A 16,694-nucleotide genomic window follows, 5' to 3' on the forward strand; every position below is an offset into this window, starting at 1 on the left:
GTAGGATAACTGGATATCCACATGTAAGACAATGAAATTTGACCCTTTCTTTATACTACACAGAAAAATTAACCCCAAATGGATCATAGGCCTAAATGTAAGAACTAAAACAATAAAATTCTTAGAAGAAAACATAGGAGTATATTTTTCATAACATTGGATTAGGCAATGATTTCTTAGCTATGACGTCAAAAGCACATGGACAAAAGGAAAGACAGATAAAGTGAACTACAGCAAAATTTAAAACTTCTGTACTTCAAATGATGTCATCAACAAAGTGAAAATTTAAGTGAAAGAATCTAGTCATAAAAGACCACATAGTATATGATTCCATAGACATGAAATGTCCAGAATAAGCAAATCTATAGAGACAGAAAGTAGATTAGTGTTTGCCCAGGGCTCTAGGGTGGAGTTAGGAAATGGGGAGTGACTGCTTAATGGGTATGGGGTTTCTTTTTGGGATAAAAAAAATGTTTTAAACTTAGTTTGTGGAAGTTATTGCACAAGTCTATGCGTATACTAAAAATCATTGAATTGTACACTTTAAATGGGTGAATTTTATAGCATGAGAGTTATATCTCAATAAAAATGTTTTTAAAAAATAGACTCAATATCTTTGAAATTAAAAAAAAAAATGTAATGTGCCTTGAGGATTAGGCAGGGTTGGGTTTGATTACCAGCTCCACCAAAACTAGCTATGTGGTCTTGGGCAAGTTACTATACCACTCTGGGCCTCAGTAAATGGCAGCTTTTTATCATTCAATAGGAAGGAGAGTAAGAAGAGGTGGGGATATTGCAGCCTTAGGGTAACAGTGAAGGCAGAGCCAAAGTGATCCTCTGAGATGAAAGAAGCACATCCAAGACCACCAGCTAGACTTAGTCTCTGTCTATCCCCCAGAAGAAGGTGCCTTCCCTAAATACCACACCCATAATGGTGCCACAGGCAGTACTACAGTGAATGGAGCCCCCAGAGCCATGCAGTGCGGTGGGCATTGGGCACAACTCTTCCCACAGGCAAAAGCAGCATCCCTCCTATCAGACAGTAACACATGCTCCATCCTTTATCTCTGACCTATGGCTAAATCTGCAGCAAGAAAGAAGCATGTAGGATTCTGACAATCAAATTTCAGGCCAGTTTGATCTTACTGTACACATTTGGCAAGGTCATTTCCCCCCAGTGCTCATACGGCATTAAATGCTTTGAGCTTTGCATTCTCAACAGTGTAATGAAAATAGATGTTGAATGTTAACACATAAACATATATATCATTCATAATGCAGTCAGATTTTTTTTAATTATTCATGGTTCCTGAAAGTTATTTGACCTACCATGCATATATAGCCAAGCAATCTTTATATTAGAACCACAGCCTCAATGTACGCAATTCCAACTCCTTGGCATTCCCGTCTATGGAATTAAAATTAAATGAGTCAGTGGTCAATAAAAGTTCCATGTGATTTCCATAAAATTATCCATTGTATATTGCTCGGGTGGAGAAAGAAGGTTGTATGGAGTTGCTGAAGCTGACAGTACATAGAATGCTTGCTTTCTGATGAGGGTGGTGGTGATGATTAGTCTTTCCTAAGAGTGAATTCATTATTTCCCTGAATAATTGGTGGTCTTGGACTTGCTCTGGCTAGGAAAAAAATAACTCTGAAGACCACCCTCTCTCTCTTCTGTTTAAGTCCTGTTCAAAATAAAATGCCAGTATTTTGAGCTCAAAAACACCACATTCTTCTGCTTTGGTGCTAGCATAAATTTGCATGTTAACATGAATGGTTCCAACTTAACATAAAATGAAATGAAATTTGAATTCAGATCCAAGATTGAGAAAAGATTCATGTAAAAACAACAGATTTTCAATCTTATTGATTTTTTTCTAGAACCAGATTAAAACCAAAACCAAACCCATTGCCATCAAGTCTATTCTGACTCATAGCGACCCTATAGGACAGAGTAAAACTGCCCCATAGGGTTTCCAAGGAGAGCCTGGTAGATTCGAACTGCCGACATTTTGGTTAGCAGCCATAGCTCTTAACCACTACACCACCAGAACCAGATTAGGAAAGACATAAACACACACACACACACACACACACACACACACACACTTTTGGTTTCAAAGGGTGGTGCTCAGAGACAGGGATAGTCAAAGAGGAATCCTTCACCCCACCACCACCACCCCCTACCCCCACATACACACACAGTATTTACAGTTCACAGCATGGATTCTGAAGCTCTCTTTCAATATCTGAATGGCACCATAAAACTCAGAAATATAACTCGGAAGACATGTTCACTGTCACTTTCCTACTTTCAGAGGCCCACTTAGATAAACTGAAGTGTAAGGAATATTATATGAGTAGCTCAAGCAAATATAGGCATGGATTTGCCTCTGCCACCCCCTTAGGTTCATTTCTTGCTTTCTCCTTTGACTTCCTCATCGCACTTAAAAGGCAGTATTGGATAGTGGTTAGGAGCACAGACTCTGTAATAAACAGACCTGGGCTGGAATTCCGGATCCACCCATTATTTAACTGTGTGACTTCTGGCAAATGGCTTAATCTCTGGACAAATTTTTTCACGGTTACAATATAAACAACAATAGTGCCAGCCTCATCAATTTACTGTGAAGACTGAATGAGATAATATAATGCACTTTGCACAGTGCCTAGCATAGAACAAGCCTTTGATAAGCGTTAGCTGCTGTTATTATGGTGGTTGATATGGTTGTTGTTGTTGTTAGGAATTTAGGTGATGGAGTCTGGAGGAACCAGGCCTGAACTGTCTCTTTCTTCTCGGATCTGCTCTCCTATTTCATCCAGACAGTACCATCCAGAAAAGAGGTGCTGATCAAGTCATAGCTAAAGCCTGTCACTCAAGAGTTCTGAGGGCAGGGAAATGGGAGATGTCATGCTCTCATTCTATCCTGCCCCACATCAACCCCTTCTGGCAGCCCAGTCCTCCATTCACTATGGTGTTCCAGATACAATGAGAACAGAGTCTTCAGAAATAAAGAGGACAAAGAGCAACAAGCATCAGTGTCTTACCTCATCATTGCTCTCAGTCCTCTCTGTTTCCAACTTCTGGACAACTGACTTGTCACTCTCCTTTAGCATTTTCTCTCGAACCTTGGTTTCATACTCAGGCCGGGAGTGCTCCTAAAATCCAAAGAGTCCAAGAGTGGTTAGAAAACAGGAGGAAGGGTGACCTTGGCCTACAGGTTATAACCAGAAATTACAAGTACATTGAAGTCAGGGTTTAGGATTGGGCACTATGGACATGAATTGCCACATCACACACAATCACAGGGAGTCTAGACCAAGAACACAATGTAAGGGAAAGAGAGGGGACACAGGACACTTGCTCACACTGAAAACCAAACCTGGGCACGCTCCTGGGGACAGCACCAGTGTTGAGAAAGGAGAGAGGAAATGTTAACTGCAAAGCTGATACAAAGAGAAGCCACATGCTTTGCTCAGCAGTTTGACCAAAGGTAGAAGGATACATCTGGTCATCCAACCAAATATCCTCACACCCCAAACTTAAGTTTCAATGAGCCAAATCACAGCTGGAGAAACAGATGTGCCCCGCATCTGGAAGTTGGGGCAAGGACAAAACATCTTCCTCGCTCTATTATACTGCAAGCAAAATGGCGACCAATAAACATCAAAGTCAAAGGCGGCCATAGGGAATCTTAAAATTCACTTGCCTGGACCTGTTTCCTGTGCAGCCTAGATAAATAACTTATTGGCAAGTACACCAATGCTCAGGAGACATCACTGGACCATTCAGCACTACAAACCTGAAGAGTGAGTTACAGGCATGGGAAGAGCACCTAAACTCATCAAGAGGACCAGTGTCAAATCAGTGCAGTTGTGGAGACAAAGAGAATTTAACAGTGTACATCTGGCCTCATTGGCAGGTCTTCCCTGCAGCTTCCTGCTCAAGGCTGAATATCTACAGGGGTGAGGGCTTCACGTTCTTGCATCATTTACTGATAACTCCTAGGCAAGGACTGGGTGCTGGCTCACAGTGGATTCCACTGTTCAGAGAATATGCATTTCCTTCCCACTGGCCACATTTCAGAGATCCCAAAGGCCAGCAAGGTAGGCTAAAATGGTTGGAGAGCAGAAGCCATACAAGTGACTAATAAGCATAACCAATACAACAGGAGGTGATGCTGTTCACTACGGTGCTCCATCATCACTCCAATCTCCATGTCTACTACATCCACCCACCCTTTCCAGGAGGACATCTGTGACTGTGCTAGCACAAGTAGGGGAGGGGAGGAATGGGAGGGCTCTTCTCTCTTGGAATTCCTAGAGTTCTTAAGGCTTATACCACACATTCTAACTCTTGATTATGTATTTTTCTCTTATTATTTCTTATTGTTTTTGTTGTTAGTAGCTGTCGAGGCGACTCTGACTCATGGCAACTTTATGTATAACAAAACAAAATGTTACCTGGTCCTGTGCCATCTTCATGATCATTGGTATGTTTCAGTCTATTGTTGTGGCTATTGTGTAGTGCCTTCCAACCTAGAGGCTCATCTTCCAGCACTGTATCAGGTAATATTTTGCTGTGATCCATAACGTTTTCATTGGTTAATTTTCAGAAGTAGATCACCAGGCCTTTCTTCCTAGTCTGTCTTAATCTGGAAGCTCCATGGAAACCTGTCCACCACGGTGACCCTACTGATATTTAAAATGCCAGTGGCATAGCTTCCAGCATCATAGTAACATGCAAGCCACTACTGTATGACACACTGGCAGATGAGTGGTGGCTTATTTTCTAGCTGTTTTACATGTGACAGTCTTCTTATCTTAACACAATGATTAGCTACCTGCTCTGTATTACTTTGTGTTTGTCTCAGTAAGTCACACCATGCTGAGCACACAGAAATCTCCAAATGCTTGTGAAGTTCACTTGATTTTGTCTTTCACCTTCATCCATTCTCTAACACAGCATTTCCTAAGGTGTGTGCCAAGAAATTTTTAGCTAAAAAAGGATTCCAGGTCCAAAGGATTGGAAAATACCACATAATATATCACCTTTATGAGTCACAATGAGCATATTAAAAGCTCTAAAGAGCCCTACTGTAAAGACACTTGCTTGATTTTCTTAAACCATCTTTTACCACAGAACAATTGCTGTCCTGCAGGAACACTTTGAGAAATGCAGTTTGAAGTTTTTCTTCATGGCCTCTGTAGTTGGTTGCTTATCCTCTACAGTATTCCAATAGAAGACTTCAATTATAAGTTGTAACAGTATCTTTTGGTGAGTGCCATAATATGTGTTCTAAACCTCATCTAGCTAGTGGAGCTTCTTACCGTCTCATAACCTGCAAAAGAACTGGAGAAGAATTTCCTGACTGACCGGCAGGGTGCTCCAGACCCACCTCTGGTTTTCCAAAGACACACCATGAGGCCACACAGAAGCGTTTCCTCACATGCTTGTAGTTGCGGCTATGACCCACCTCCCCCACAATGGGCTCCAGTTCAGACTCCCTCATCTGTTTCCAACAAGCCCGGCTCTCTTGGCACACAGACAGGAGACTGAGACACTTGAAGCAGAGTCTTAGGCAGTTCTGCATTCCGGCTAAAACAGGTCACACAAGAACCTCCCCATTTGATCAAGCAGATTGGGCGAGGCTATAGAATTCCTGAAAGGCAGGGATCTGGACAACTGAGCTCCTGGCCAGAGTGGAATCTAGACTCTGTGAGAGTTGCCTCAGCATGCTCAGCCAAGGGCAGGCCAGTCTTAGTCCTGATGGCCCCCAAACATGACCTCCTGGATGGGCGGTCTGATGCCAAAATCAGCACAAATACATAATCCCTCCCGCCAAGACTCTGGAAACTTTTTCTCAAAGCTACTTTCACCTGGTCAGTCTCTTCAGGAAGGACCCAGGCCAGCTCAGGACCAACCTTCACTGATCTAAAGAGGTAAATCCAGAGAGACACTTCACAGATGTCTCCAGCAAAGAGCTACCAAGCACCTACTACTCTCCAAGCTCTTTCCTGGGACTCCAGCACTCGTCCTATGGACAAGTTCCTTTCGTGGAACTTATCTTCAAGTGGAGGAAGGTAAATAGTAAGCAAGCAAACACACAAATAAGAAGTTAGCAGATGAGGATAAAAACAACAGAGAAAATAAATCAGGGTGGTTTCTTCCATTGGGAAGTCAAGGAAGGCCAATGTGAGGAAGGTAACATTTCAAATGAAATGGGAAAGCCAAGAAAAAGCAGGCTATGTGGAGACCACTGGAGAGGAGGATTCTAGGCAGAGAGAACAGCCAGTGCAAAGGCTTGGACCAGACCGAGCTGGGCATGTTAGAGGGACAGAAGGAAGGCCCAGGTGGCTAGGAGGTCTGAGCAAGGAGGAGAAAGATATGAGTTGAGGTCACAGGTAGGCAAGGGATTTGGTCTCCTTTGTGCTAGGAAGCCACTGTTGTTAGGTGCCATCGAGTAGATTCCAACATACAGTGACTCCACGGGACAGAGTAGAACTGCCCCATAGAGCTTCCTAAGCTGTAATCTTTCGGGAGCAGATTACCAAATCTTTCCTCCTGTGGAGCCTCTGAGTGGGTTCCAAAAGCCAACCTTGCACTTAGGAGCCACCAGAGCTCCTTAGGAAGCCATTAAGAATGTTTAAATCTGGTCTGATAGGTGAGGGTTGGGAGCGAGATGGAGAGGCAGGATGTCTGTGTTCAGATAAAGCCACACTCTCCAAGAAGTCCCAGGAGTACCTGGGATCTGATGTGACAAAAACTAACTGGGCAAGAGAGGTCCACTGAGTGGAGGGTACTCCACTTCAGAGAGAAGACTTTTGAGGCCTGGCAGGTCTCCCTGTTTCAAGTATAGACTGGACCTAAAGGAGTCTTTCAATAAGTCCCACCCAGGTATCCCAGCTAGTTCCACAGGGGCCCCTATGCAGGGGCTGCACAGACATAGTGCGGGGGAGGTCTCCTGGGTTTGGCTGCTCACTCCTCCTCTGTCCTGGTAAGAAGGCGGTCTCCAGTCTTTTTCCACCCCTTCCCTGGTTTACAACCTGGACTTGAGACACCTGCTTGCCCCACGTCTTCTGGGGTGGTGGTGTTGTTGCTGGGTGCCATCGAGTCGATTTTGTCAGCCCTGTGTTACAGAGTAGAACTGTCCCATAGAGTTTTCCAGGCTGTAATCTTTAAGGGACTGCTAGGTCTTTTCTCCCACAGAGCCACTCGGTAGGTTCTAACCATCAGCCTTTCCAATAGCAGCCAAGTGTTTAACCATTGTGTCAGCAGGGCTCCTCCTCCTGGGGTGGGCTGTGTGTTAGGGGACACCCCAGGTGGGAGGGACAGAGGGTGAGTGTGCTTGGGTCTAGATGTTAGGCAGAACCCTCCCTCCCTCTGAGGAGGTAAGTAAAGACCACAGGGAAGAATGATTTCTTGGGTTACAACAGCTGACCTCGGGGATACCCCTGGAAAAGATGTCTGGTTAAAATAGAAAAGAATTCCAGTCTTAACCGTCAAGCACCCCTGCCTCTCTCTTCCCAACCCTCAATTAATATCTGCATCCTCCTGCCCCTCACTTTAAGAACGTAAGTTAAAACTGCCCACAACACTTCATATAAGTCATAGTGCTCTTACACAAGTCACACCTGCCTCCTGCATGGCCTCCAGGAGACCCAAACTAGCAATCGTTACCCACCCATATCTGGCCACCAGCCTACACTTGCTGCTTTGTCCTCCACTGCATTCCAACTCCTGTCCCCTGCAGCCAACTAGATTTTCTGGACATTTCGCATTTCTTATCCACACCCCGAGCTTCCCCAGCCCAAGGTTTCTGCTTGTTGTTTCCTCCTTGGGGGCCCTTTCTTCCTGCTGCTGCTCATTGAAATTTACCCAGCCTTCAAACCCTGATTTAAAAAAATGCATTTCCTCTTCCTACGTTTGGCCAGAGGAATTTCTCTCACATACTCTCCATTGTATTCTAAATATTTAGAGACCAAACAACGCTCCTTTGAATGTAACCCTTTGAAAGTCAGAGACTATGCCTGCATTAGTGCAATATTTGTCACCCCCAACCAAAAAATGAAAAAAAAAAACAAGTTGCCATACAGTCACACTCATGGCGACCCTATGTGTTTCAGAGTAGAACTGTGCTCCACAAAGTTTTTATGGCTGTGATTTTTTGGAAGCAGATTGCCAGATCTTTCTTGTGAGGTGCCTCTGGGTGAGTTCAAACCACCAGTCTTTTGGTTAGTAGCCCAGTGCTTAACTGTTTGTGCTACCCAGAGACTTCACCATCCCACCATGCCCCCAAAACCTGGTACATAGTAGGTGCTTAATGACTATGTTCAGAATTGAACTGAATCCCAAGTATGTTTGATGTACAAGTCTGAAATATAAATGCATGAAAGAAAAAGACATGTCTGGCTGCCCTTCCTCTCAGCCAAGCCTGGCCCTGGGAGGGGCACAGGATGGCACACCAACCGTGGCCTAGAACCGATGGGCCTTCCAGAAACCTCACTCAGAGCCCATCAGGAATGCCTCCTTGTGCCAGGGGTAAGCCCAGTCTTTGCCAGGCCACTCTTAGACTGCACATGATTTCCTCAAACCATGTACCTCCCAGGAGATTACCAGGCATGGTTCACTGGGTTAAATAGAAAACAGGAAATCTGCTTACAGAATGAGAAATGGATTATAATCCCACTCATGCCAGGGGCCTGTTCCTGAGATTTCTAGGGCATTGAGTCATAATTGAAGCCTTTATGTACGTGTGTTTATACTTCCTCTCTAACAGAGAGACCTTCTAACTTTCTCAGCTCAGCTAAGATGCACTTAGCCTGTCTCCAGCCCCAGGCAGGCTTAGATGCCACGATGTCTCTTCTTCTCTTTGGAACTATCCTTGCCTCCTGCATTAGGAAAGTAGGAACTGCATCCCCCTCCCACCTCCCCACACCCAGCCACAACTGTCTGTCTCTTAGTCGATCTCTTTTTTCTCTCTCTCTGACATATTTCAGCTAAATCAAATGAGACCGACAGGACAAAGATGTTCCGACTACATCACCCACACAGTCAAACTGCTGTAGCTCTTACTATTGAAAGTGCTAGTTTGGACATCTTCCCTCCCAGAAATGAAATTGTCTTTATTACTCTCTGCTGCTTATCTTCCTAACTAATTTGTATCTTCTCTGAAGGTAGAATCCGTATGTACATTCTCTCATTTGCCACAGAATCCTTGATGGCGTTAGTTTCCAGGTATATGGCCAACACATTGGAATAGAATAGAGTGGTACACGCACTCATTACCCAGGAATGCCATGGGGTGGAGTGGGATGGAATTACATGAAAACCAAAGGTAGGCAGGAAGAAGCCACACTACCACACCTCTGCTTCTAACACTTTGAGGCAACACAACTTGGATTAGTAGATTCTATTCCATGAGGCTGCTCTGTAGACACCATTGCTTCTCAACCCCTCTGCTCAAAGGTGAGCTGACTAATTAAAGCATTAAGGAGCAGAAATGATGTCACACCACAGACATAGGGAGCCACAGAGGCTTCAAAACAAGACTAAATTTGGAATTTCACTTGCTTGGTCATAAAACATCAGGGCCACAAAGCCAGACATCCTGAATTCAAGCCAAGGCTCATCGATTACTGTTTAGAGTAAAGAAAAAGCCCGCTGTCCATGTAATTGTCATAATGTTTGTGGTCAGTCTTTGCAAGTGGGTCCTCAGGCAACTAAGAGAGCCTCCTGGTCCTTCTAGACACTGTTCTCAACCCCCCATTTACAAAGGTTAGCTGGTGGGGGTTCCTACCCCATATTCACACTTGCTGTTCAATCAATGATGACATACGGTACAAGTAGCCCTTGGAAGTTTTAGTGGTCTAAACAGAGTGGGCTAGCTAAGGTTGGAAGTGCAATAAGAGGGGATAAAGGGTTGAGTGGGAATGCAGCTGCTGTCTGGAAAAGGAGGGGTTAGAGTAGGAATAGATAACTGTGAGCAACCATGCACACACTTCTCACAGTCAACTCATCGACATCAAGACTGGGGACCCCGTTCTCAAAAGAACCCTGAGGGAAGGCTGGTTTGTTTTCACTCTTGAAACGTCATCTGTCCAGAAAACTACACTCTAGAAGAACTTACTCCTTCCACTTGGCTCACATTCCATTTTCACACCACACACTGGCTTACACTATAGTGGTTTGATGGTTCTTTGCTTTTCTACCGGCATCAAAGGCAACCAGTATCTAGCATCCATGCTTCTCCCTTATACCTAGGTAGGGTCACAGAGGCATTTTGACACATATATGCCCTGGGTCATATTGGAGTGATTCCTATGCGCGAATGATACGGAAAGTAGAAGCATATTGACCTAAACCTCAAGGCTACTGCAAAGCTTGCCTCTTGTGCGATCTCTTTTCCCAGGGTAGGACACTGGGACATCTGGCTACCCTTCAGGTCAAATGTCTTACACTCAAAGGAAGAGAGGGGATTTGAACTTGCCTAAGTGCAAGTCAACCATGGCTTATTTCATGAAGCCAAACTTTTAAAAAAGCAGCCACAGTGAGACTCAGCTCAGTGACTGGGCTGACGTGACAGCAAACAAAAGCGGCTATCTCACTCAAGACAGTCTATTTCTGGGGTCAAAGCAAAGCAAGGACCCAGGGAAGGATGCAAGAGAACTCACTTCTTCCTCTTCTATACCGGTCAGGTCCCAGAAGTAGCCCAGTCGCATCTGTAGTCTCTTCCAATTCTCCAGAAACATGGTAGCTTAAAAAAAAAAAAAAGAAGAAAAGAAAAATTTCTGTTATTTTTTTTTTGAAGAGAGGTTTCTGAGTATGCTCTGGGTTCACCAGTGGAGGTGAGGGATAAATGTATAGACTTCAAATTTAAGGGCTCCCTTTAAAGCATTCAACCCCTTCCTCCTGCATCTAGCTGGAACTGCTTGAAATATTCCACATCCTTGAAAGCTAATAAATATACAAAGTTATACATACACATGCACACCTTTCCCCATTTCTATGTTATGAGAAGAGGGTGATCTCTGAGCCCAGGAAATGAAGGAAGGATAGAAGGATAAAGAAAATAAGAATAGAAAACTTGGAATGTTTTTTGACAAACCTCATCTTGCCTATACATGCATTGTTTCTGTCCTCAGCACCACTTCCATTTTCTGGGCCTTAACCATCTCATTCTGAGATACACGAAAGTCTCCTAACAGTTCTACCTGACTCCAGAGTCCCAGCCTTCTAACCCATTCTGCATGCAGTTTGTAGAATAATTTCCCTTAAGTAGCATTCATTCATTCTTCCATTTGTTTAGCAAATATTTGATGAATCCCTATCATACCTACACATCAGTCAGTTTGCCTTCCCCAGACACAGACCCTTGAATGACAAACCCAACATGCTCTAGAGGACCTGACACCTCCCACCCTACAGCCATGGCTTATTATATTAGGTTGGACACCAGACCCAGAACCTGCTGATGAACCAGCCAGATTGTCTCTTTTGAAACTGAAACGAAGAGATGCAAAGAGAAGAAGAGGTAGGAGAAATCATGCAGCACTGGAAAGAAGGAGAGATGAGAGCACTTTGGTTTCTGGTAGCCCCTCCAGCTCCAGTTCCCAAGAGGCATGCCTATATTTCATTTCCTACATTCAGGAGCCTGTCTCTTGCTTTCTTATAATTTGAGCTTTCCCATTTGAGCAAGCTGGAGTGAATTTGTAATGTTGAAAAAAATTAACCCCAACTAAGGTATCTACAATGTGCAAAAAACTGTTTTAGGCATGGTGGAGGAGATCAGGTGAATCTGATGTGGATTTTGCTCTCAAGTGGTTTACAGTCTATACAGACAGATCATAAATAACTACAATACAAGGAACAAGGTGATCAGGACCTTCAGAATGACACAGATAAAAAGCTGTGGGCATGCAGAAGAGAAAGTGCTAGCTGCCAGAGAAGGGATCTGAGCTGATTGTTGAAGAACAAGGGAACTTGGGCAATGAAGAATCATGAGGAAAGGGAGGATGACAACACTCATCTGCATAAACTTTCATTGACTCCTTAAGGTCTAAGTTCTTCACTCTGGATATCAGGACTGTCTTAGTTATCTAGTGTTGCTATTAACAGAAATGCCAAAAGTGGTTGTCTTTAATAAAGAGAAACTTATTCTCTCACAGTCTAGGAAGTTAGATGTCTGAATTTAGGGTGCCAGCTCCTGTGGAAGGCTTTCTCTCCCTGTCAGCTCTAGGGAAAAGTCCTTGTCCTCATTTTTCTCCTGGTCTAGGAGCTTCTCGGCACAGGGACCCCAGGTCCAAAGGACACATGCTCCTGGGTCTACTTTCTTGCTGGTTTGAGGTCCCCAGGTCTCTCTACTCCCGTCTTTTACATCTCAAAAGAGATTGACTTAAAATACAACCTAATCTTGTTGATTGAGTCCTAACTCATTAACATAACTGCCACTAATCCCACCTTATTAACATCATAAAGGTAGGATTTACAACACATAGGAAATCACATCAGATGACAAAATGGTGGACAATCACACAATACTGGGAATCACAGACTAGCCAAGCTGACACACATTTTGGGGGGGGGACACAATTAAATCCATGACACGGACCTTGTATATCTGACCTGACCCATCTACTCCCATCTTTTGTCAACACACACCTCACACTTGCTTTGCTGCTGAGGTCATCTCCTCACTGTCCTCTCTATCCCCAACTTGTGCGATTGTCCTCCTCTTCTATCCCATCCACCAACTGCTACCCTCATCCTTTCCTGACTCAGCTCAAGTCCCAGCTCTTCATAAAATCGGGCCTCAGGGGCACCCTCTCCTCTGCACTCCTACTGTCCTTCCTGTCATGTCCTTCCTGTCCTTCCTGGGAAGGGATGGAACCTGAAAGGCCCTGAAGCCACACCTCCACCCCTACACTACCCCTGACAAGAGCCTGGACAGCCACTGGAGCACTTCACTGCAAATGGTGCTTGACTGTTGGCTGCCATTTGGGGTCTGCGGTATAGTAAAAGGAGTTTCATCCCTTACAAGGCCACAGCTAGGCTTTTATTGCCTTTGTTTACCTTGGGAGCAGTACGAGGCTGAGTATAACCAATATCTACGGAGTGGTTGAATATGCAGTTACTTAACGAATCATTTGTGTTACTTGGAGCCGTAGCATGGTGCACAGATTTGTATGTTTTTCTTCCTTGGATTTTGAGCCTTTTTCATTTGCGTGCATCCTGACCTTCTGACACTGGCATTGGCCTGGGGATGCTCTGAGAACAGGGGGAAAGTTCCTCCTTTTCCTGTGGCTCTTCGCAGTGCCTGAGGAGGGCTCTGAGTCCAGAAGGGCTCAAAGAGTGCTTACTGGCTGGGTTCTCCATGAAGGAAAAAAGTCAGATGATGGGAACAGATGAGAGAGGCAAAGAGTAGCTAGAGAAGAGTCATGAGGGCAAAGGAGTCCTGTCCTAATAATAAGGAGCAGCACACAGTTCCTGGGTGCATACTACATGCCAGGCACTATGCTAAGTGCTTTGCACACATATTGTTTCACTCATTTTACAGATGAGGACAACGATGCTCAAAGAGTAGGTAACGTGCCCAAGGCAGCATGTCGCCTTGGCTAAGAACATTGGCTTTGGTGACCAGAGCTAGGTTCATACTTACTTGCTATGTGATCCACAGCTGGTAAGGGTCAGGACTGAGACACACTTAGCACTGCCTCGCCCCTAAGTCAATGTCCTTAACTTCTATTCAGAAAAGAGTTCAGAAACTCTACCTCTTCTGTTTTCAATAGGGCTTCACTCTCTCAGCCCCAAACTTCTCTGGAATTTGAAGCCAGAACTCCAAGGAAGCTGGGCCTGAAGACTCCAACAGACTTAAGTCTTCCTGACTAGCATCCTCCATGCGCTCTACCATCCCCAATCACCACTCCTGCTGCCACCAACAGGCTGAATCTGTCTCTACATGGCATTACTTTGCTTCTTCCAGGCCTTATTCCTGGCAGGCCTGGGCCAGGGCCACCCAGCACATCACTAATCATAATAATCATAGTAATGAGAGGCATTACTATTATTTTTTATTGTAATTTATAGGTAATCATGCCTAGGGGCTTTTGGCTGCTATAACCAAATACACAATCACATAAAACACAGCAAGTCTGTTAAAAAAAAACAAAACCAAACTGTACCCTATGCAAGGAAGCCCTGACACAATCCCAACTCTTTGTACTTTCTCTGCACTGCTATATGAGAGGAAGAGACAAGCTGGGTGGTGGTGGGGCAGCAGGGGGAGTAAATTATGGGGGATCTCAGAAGGGGTGGGAAGTGTCTGCTCATTACAGTTATAAAGGAAAGAGAAGAGGCAGTTGTTGGGGCTTGGAACTGGGAAAGTATAATTGAAAATCAAGTCTCTCTATAATAGGGGATTATATGTTCCAGGAAAGTTCTTAAGGGATCATGGACCCATTAAGCTTCAGCTAACTCAATGGTGGTAATACCTGCAAGACAAATGAACGGGAATTAGAACTGTAAAATATATATATATAAAAGATGTGTATTCTGGGTTCCAAATCAGTTCAAGTGGATTTTGGGGGTAATTACACGATGCCCCTGCTTAACAAGGAGACACAGAGCTGCCTCTAACTTCCCAGGCAACAAGCCCCAACTTCAGTTTGTTCTACCAATCCTTCCTGTGAACAATTCCAGAGCTATATGGTCACAAGCTCCATTTCTTCCTACTCCCTGACCCAACTTTTGATGGGCTGACCCCTGCCACATGCCTCTTGAGAGAGGCTGCTCTCCTTGAGAATAGAGTGTACCTTGAAATTTTTATTTATTTATTTATTGTTGTAGTTTAAATGAAGTTTACGTTTCAAGTTAGTCTCCCATACAAAAATTTATACACACATCGTTATGTGACCCTAATTGCTCTCCCCATACTGTGACAGCACAGTCCTCCTTTCCACCCCTGATTCCCCATTGTCCATTCCACCACCTCCTAACCCTCTCTGCCTTCCCATCTCACCTCCGGACAGAAGCTGCCCGTTTAGTCTCTTGTATCTATTTGAGCTAAGAGGCACACTCCTCACGAGTATCACTTTATGTCCCACAGTCCAGTCCAATCCCTGTCTGAAGAGTTGGCCTCAGAAATTGTTTTCGTTCTGGGCTGATAGAGAATCCAGGGGTCATGATTTCCGGGGATCCTCCAATCTCAGTCAGACCATTAAGTCTGGTCTTCTTACTAGAATTTGAATTCTGCACCCTACCTTTCTCCTGCTCCATCCGGGACTCTCTGTTGTGTTCCCTGTCAGGGAGGTCATTGGTGGTAGCCAGGCACCATTTAGATCTTCTGGTCTTAGGCTGATGAAGTCTCTGGTTTATGTGGCCCTTTCTGTTTCCTGAGCTAATATTTTCCTTGTGTCTTTGGTGTTCTTTATTCTCCTTTACTCCAGGTGGTTGGGACCAGTTGATGCATCTTAGATGGCTGCTTGCAAGCTTTTAAAACTCCGCTCACCAAAGTAGGATGCAGAACATTTTCTTAATAAGCTTTGTTATGCCAATTGACCTAGAGGTCCCCTGAAAGCATGGTCCCCAGACCCCTATCCATGCTACTCTGTCTCTCAGAGTATTTGACTGTATTGAGGAAACTTCTTAGCTTTGGTTTAGTCCAGTTGTGCTGACTTCCCCTGTAGTGTGTGCTGTCCTTCCCTTCACCTGAGATAATTCTTATCTACTATCTAGTTAGTAAATAAGCCTCACCCTCCCTCCCCACCCTCACCCTCCCTTCACACCCTCATAACCATCAAAGAATATTTTCTCCTATGATTAAACCTTTTCTTGAATTCTTATAATAGCACTCTTATATAATATTTGTCAGTGACTGACTAAAATTCACTCAGCATAATGACCTCCAGATTCCTCCATGTTATACAATGTTTCACAGCTTCATCGTTGTTCTTTATTGTTGTGTAATATTCCATTGTGTGCATATACCATAATTTGTTTATCCACTCATACATTGATGGGCACCTAGGTTGTTTCCTTCTTTTTGCTATTGTGAACAGTGCTGCAATGAACATGGTTGTGCATATATCTATTTGTGTGACGGCTCTTATTTCTCTAGGATATATTCCAAGGAGCGGGATAGCTGGATCATATAGTACTTCTGTTTCTAGCTTTCTAAGGAAGCACCAATCGATTTCCACAGTGGTTGTACCATTTTACATTCCCACCAACATGTATAAGTGTTCCAGTCTCTCCACAACCTCTCCAGCATTTGTTATTTTGTGTTTTTTGGATTAATGCTAGCCTTGTTGGGTTGAGATGATATCTCATTGTAGTTTTGATCTGCATTTCTCTAATGGCTAATGATCGTGAGCATTTCTTCGTATCTGTTAGCCACCTGAGTATCTTCTTTGGTGAAGTGCCTGTTCATATCCTTTGCCCATTTTTTAATTGGGTTATTTGTCTTTTTGTTGTTGAGGTTTTGCAGTGTCTTGCACATTTTAGAGATTAGACGCTGATCGGATTTGTCATAGCCAAAAATTTTTTCCCAGTCTGTAGGTTGTCTTTTTACACTTTTGATGAAGTGTTTTGATGAGCATAAGTGTTTGATTTTCAGGAGCTCCAATTTATCTAGTCTCTCTCTGGTGCTTGTGCATTGTTACTTATTGTTTGTATTGTGTTTATGCCATGTAGC

The 16,694-nt window shown here is 44.0% G+C and overlaps 1 protein-coding gene across 1 annotated transcript in view; it reads right to left on the bottom strand.

Annotated features, from left to right (window-relative positions):
- The window catches only part of ANO2 (anoctamin 2), a 448,737-nt gene that overhangs the window by 193,794 nt on the left and 238,249 nt on the right, over nt 1-16,694 (bottom strand). Inside the window, exons 13-15 of the mRNA XM_012558707.1 lie at nt 10,678-10,760; nt 3,387-3,398; nt 3,052-3,162 (exon numbers count right to left, since the gene is read on the bottom strand). Coding sequence (XP_012414161.1) covers nt 3,052-3,162; nt 3,387-3,398; nt 10,678-10,760 — 206 coding nt within the window. The remainder of the gene's footprint in view (nt 1-3,051; nt 3,163-3,386; nt 3,399-10,677; nt 10,761-16,694) is intronic.

The sequence above is a fragment of the Trichechus manatus genome, unplaced genomic scaffold (assembly GCF_000243295.1).
Source record: "Trichechus manatus latirostris isolate Lorelei unplaced genomic scaffold, TriManLat1.0 scaffold00182, whole genome shotgun sequence".
Taxonomy (NCBI): Eukaryota; Metazoa; Chordata; class Mammalia; order Sirenia; family Trichechidae; genus Trichechus; species Trichechus manatus.